Below are 5,273 nucleotides of genomic sequence, written 5' to 3'. Positions count from 1 at the left end.
AACTGCTCAAATTGGTGCAATTTATTACCTTGCCATATTAAATCATGAAAATCTCCGTCCAAACAAATTATTATATTTATCCAGAAAAACCATACAAACTAAGAGCATTTTTGGATACCAGTTAAAAATTATGAAAATAGGAAAACAATATATCCCGATACACTGTCTGTTAAAGTACCTCGTGACATATTATTATTTCGTTTTCATACTTTCTAATCGTTATCCAAACATACTCTAAATGTATTCAATACTTGGCTCAGAATATAATCCCAAATGTTCACTAATTGTGGCCTCTAAGTAACACATTATATGGAGTTCCATACGGGGTACGTGAGGAAGTTTACACCCAAGTGAAGTTAAACACTAAAAAAATCATTATTTATAAATAAATAAAAAAGCAAAGTCCAGGAAAAAGGGGAGGGAGAACTAGACTACTAAAAGGAAAACTTATGCAAAATACATTCAAGAAGGACCAGACCAATTTCTCTCAGAACCTCTTGTGCAATTGTGTACCATTATTTCTTGAGGGGAATTATCCAACCCTTTTTACTCTTTAGCTGCATCAATATTTGAAGGGGTTTCATCACTTTTAACAGCTTCAGTTTCTGAAGGGCCATTTTCAGTAGGTTTGGAAGCATCATCATCATCAGCATCAGCATCAGGGGTGGTGGTAGATTCTGATGGTTCACCAGTAGTGGATTCTGGTGCAGTAACCGTAACTGTCGTTTTGATAGTTCCAACTTTTACATACTTGCTCATGAACTTATATTCCCAGTCTTGCAAGGCATCAAGCTCAAATGAGCCAAGACCAGAGATATCCCCAGTTAGATCTTTCTCTTCAAAAGACATCTTTGCTAAAGCTCGGCTAGCATCCTTGCCGGCAAATAGAGCATAAGGTCCACCGGGTCCGTAAAACATCCTGGCAGGATAGATTACACACAGTGAGAGACAAAAATGGAAAACATATATCAATTTCCTTTACCAAACGTGATGTCCTGGTGGCAATTAAAGTAGAAATGAAAAGAAAATTAAACACATTAATTTTTGCAACTAGCAAATTTATCAGACACAAGGTGAGTTTTCAGGTCATTGTTTCCCAAATAGTTAAATTTACTTTGTTTTTACCTTTGAGTTTCATAACTCATGCATATTCAGACAAATTATCATGATATTCACAATTTTATTCAAAATCTGACAACAATGGTTGAAAGCAACCTATAATATAGTATGTTTGCTAGCAGGTATTGGAAAAGGTTGCGTGAAGGGAACACAGTGATCATCCTAATATTACCCAACTTTCATACAAAAAATATATCAAGCAAAAATAACTCGAGCTTTTTAGGGATAATTATGCAATCAGAATAAAATGAAAAGCTATACTGAAAACCAAAACGCACCTACACATTAGGTCCTACCAATATAGATTAAAAAAAATATGATGTACTTGTTTTCAACTAACCTATGCCTTAAATAAGAGGCTTACGTGATTCATACTACATAAAAACAGTTTGGAAACCCAAGCTTATTTGAGAACTTAAAGTTCATAATTTTATGACTACCCTAATTCTAAATTGAGCAACCCTATAAACAAAATTTAAACTTGAAACTACCAAGATTTTATTCTTTTCAGAGATAGAATGAATAATTAAAGTTGCAAAGAGAAAAATGACTAATACCCATGACATACCAACCATCTAGATCAACCATTGTCCCAATAAGGGGCATATCAATACTATATTTCCTCAAATCATTCTCTTTTGAGATGCATCAAAACTGTAGTTAAAACAATTGAATCATACACAAACATAAGAAAAAAATTAAATTGAGTAAAGCGTGAAAATTCACTTTATTTTAATTGAGGGACACCCTTTTCAATTAAAATGTTCAGTTTGTTTTAATTTTTTTTGAATGCAAACTTACATAGGATTGGAAGGTATAATAGAGGATTTGGGTCCTCTAAAGTGAGAGAGTCGCATTAGAGAGTAAAGTAAGCAATTACAACTGTTGATTTGGTGTGATCATACTTTCACATGTATAACAAACTAGGGTGAAGTTCTTTAAATCTCAACCTTTACTTTCTCAATCAATGGTTGTGATGACATAATTCACTCTCAAAATTCACTCCCCCATTTTTTAGGAGCTACAATTATAAATAGAAGCTCCAAGCAAAAGTGCATCAATGGGTTATAGTTTGCCTCATCCAGTCTTCAGTGTGCATTGTGTTTTGTCCTAAAAAAGTTTGGCAAAATAGCTTGACATATATTTGAATAACTTAAATATATGTATTTATATACTTTAAGAGAGGAAGAGAGGGATAGAGGGGGTGGGGGGAGTGAAACATGTGATGCACTTTGAAGAGAGAGATTGACAAGAAGAGGTATATAAAAATCATTACCCAGTTGAACATAATTCACTATTGTCCAAAAACAGCCTTGACTGAGAGCCTACTTGGTTGACTAGTATAATGTTGGAAGCCGGAAAATCTGAAGTCAATTCACTTAAAACTTGGCGTGGAAATACAAAATTAAGAAAAGGTTGAAGTACAAACTAAGTCATTTTCACTCTAATAAGCCATAACCATGTTTGATCACCACTTTTTTCCACCCAACCAACCACCTCCCAGCTAATCAACCAAACAGAAATTAAGGGTAGGTCAGAAAATGATAGCGCAATTGAATAAAACGTTACATAACTCTATACACACCCAACATCCAATTCTCCAATACCCACTTTCCCATCCCCCACCCCCTACCAAGCAAAACCAAACACTAATTGATAAGTGATAACATAGTAATTCCAATAAAAACTTGAGAAGGAGCACGTCCTCACCCTCTTCCAACCATACAATCAAACAAAGAACTACAAGTACTCATACACAGAAAACAATAACAAAACCAAGACCTTCAAACATAAAAAAGAAGTTCAAAATCATATATTCTTAAGATTTATACTTATCAAATGCAATTCGAAAAGAAGGGTAGCAAACACAAAATTTAAAAAGGCGAATTAACAACAGAGATGAAAACTAGACAGTATAAAAAAAAAATCCAAATACCAAAAAGTCTCTGTTGACCAAACAAAAGAAAACCCAGAATCCAAAATCAGCAAAAGTTTAGTTTTTCAACTATGCTATGATTATTTACCTGCTCTGTGAAACATCATAGATCTGACCCTTAATCGCCATGAGAAGGGGCTTCTCGGGATCAGAGCCATCGTAGCTCTTAAGCTCTTCCTCGGTGACTTCCCCGATCTGAACCGGCGGCCGAAGAGGCTCCATCTGCGGCTCGAAGTCCCTGGTGGTTCCATGGCGGTTGTGGGTGTCGGAGGAGCCAAAGAGGCCTGAAAGGACGTAGTATAAGGCGAAGAAGATAGCGAGGAGGGTGAAGAAGGTGGTTGGGGAGAAGCCAGTGTAGGCAACTATGGCTTCCTTCAGTGTTGACCACAGTTCCAGAGCCATGTTTTGTGGATTGGTTGGTGATAGAGGAAGTGTTTGAGAGAGAGTGTCAGATAAAGAGAGAAGAGAGAAAAGGGGAAGATTTTTATAACACCCTTTTTGCTTCTACTTTTACCACGGTTTGGTTTCGTCACCAAAGTTGTCTAACGCCAACAAAAAAATTCAACAATTCAATGAAGACTTGATGAGAATTTTTTTTCTTTGAAAATATTTTCATTGCTTTTACTTTTATATAATTTATAACAATTTTAATTTGTTCATTACCATAAAGCTTTTTTAGTGTGTGTCTCCTCCTTTCTCCCTCAAGTCTCAACCTTATTCAACCTCATCACCAGTAAAACTCACATCGTATACCAGAAGGCTTGCCACTTCCGGTACTACCCAACATCCCAAAAGCATCTTTAGAGTTCAAATATCATAATCAAGATTCAAGAGCAAAAACAATGAACAAACAAATTAAAATTAAAAATCCTATCTTGATCTAATTGAACAACCAAACCATCCTTCTCTCTAAAATAAACCAATTAAAAAAATACCTATTTGTATTGGTGGTGGTGGCTTTCCCCAGATCTGCACAAGCGAGAGGCTTTGATACAGATTCGCATGAAAGATGAATATTTGCTTCAGAGGAAGAACCTGATCTCATTGGTTCCGGCGAGTCTACGAGCAGCGGCGAGCACGGGGTTTGGCCTTCCTGCGACGGCGCTGTACAACGCAAGTACAGGCAAATCTCTATGCTCTACCGAAATTGTTCCAGGCACGAAGAAGGTTCTCGAAAACGCTTTCATCACCGCAATCGAGCCAACGACCACCACACGACGGAGACAACGCTAACGTCTTACCGCTCCTCCTCTTGGCCAGTTTCCCCCTCCAGTCACCAAGATGGCTGTTCAGATCTGGGTGAAGCTTGGTGGAACCATCGCGCGCGTGAGCGAGTTCTGAGGCTCCCCCCTCCAGCCACTGACGAGGCATTCAGTTATGGGCGAAATACGGTGGTTGTTTTTCGGAGATGGCGGCTTCACGGAGATGACGGCGGCGCAAAAAGGCAGCGAAAGGGAGAGAGGTGAGGCAGTGAGGTATCTGGTGGTCCTCACCGGTGGTGGCGGTGCTGGTGACCTGACATTGAGGGACAAGGGAGAGGAGAGAGAAAGGAGAGGGGAGAGGTAGAGAGAGAAGGTGGAATGAAAAGGGATATTTGTGTAATCTGAGTTTTTTAATTTTTTTAACAGCAGGTTACTAAACCTTCTATTATGCGTGATTTTTGCTCTTGCATGGTGAAAGACATAGAGTGCACTTGCACCCTAACAACCACCTTTACTTTTCTATAACTTTTTCAAATCACAAAATAAAACGAAATAACATTTTGATAATTAAAGTTTAAAGTAGGAAATGAAATTTTTCCTTTGTAAGAAAAAAGTAGGGAATGAAAACAAAATTATTTTAACAAATCAAATCAAAATATATCTTTCCCTCACTCTATATTCTTCCACCTTCGTTTTCCTCACTCTCAAATCCAAGAAGATTTTTTTCCAACTCTCATATCATTTTATGGCTCATCTAAAGTAAGGTATACTTTTCTATAGCTTGCAATGTTCGTGCATAACCCAACAAAGTTGTGACGGAAGATGGCTCAAGTTGAAGATACTTTTGCAGCAACAACTTTAGATCGCGAATGAGAAGCATAACAATGCCCATGAAGGTTTGAACTGGTAATTTGTTAGGTTTTACCCGTTTCATCAGGTTCTAATCGATTTTATTAGTGTACGAGACCGATCGTCACGCTAATTTCTGGTTCAACCTATTCAACTTGTGGGACTAG

The 5,273-nt window shown here is 37.5% G+C and overlaps 1 protein-coding gene across 1 annotated transcript; it reads right to left on the bottom strand.

Annotated features, from left to right (window-relative positions):
- Window positions 1–264: 264 nt before the first annotated feature.
- Window positions 265–3,534, bottom strand: LOC130738286 (membrane steroid-binding protein 1-like). The gene is made up of 2 exons (XM_057590245.1): window positions 3,144–3,534; window positions 265–919 (listed from the first exon to the last, which is right to left on the bottom strand). Exons 1-2 carry the CDS (start codon window positions 3,455–3,457, stop codon window positions 547–549), a joined length of 687 nt encoding a protein of 228 aa, XP_057446228.1. The 5' UTR covers window positions 3,458–3,534; the 3' UTR covers window positions 265–546.
- Window positions 3,535–5,273: the final 1,739 nt, after the last annotated feature.

The sequence above is a fragment of the Lotus japonicus genome, chromosome 2, assembly GCF_012489685.1.
Source record: "Lotus japonicus ecotype B-129 chromosome 2, LjGifu_v1.2".
Lineage (NCBI taxonomy): Eukaryota > Viridiplantae > Streptophyta > Magnoliopsida > Fabales > Fabaceae > Lotus > Lotus japonicus.
Note: the sequence above shows the minus strand (reverse complement) of the source record. Positions and strands in the feature narration are given on the sequence as shown.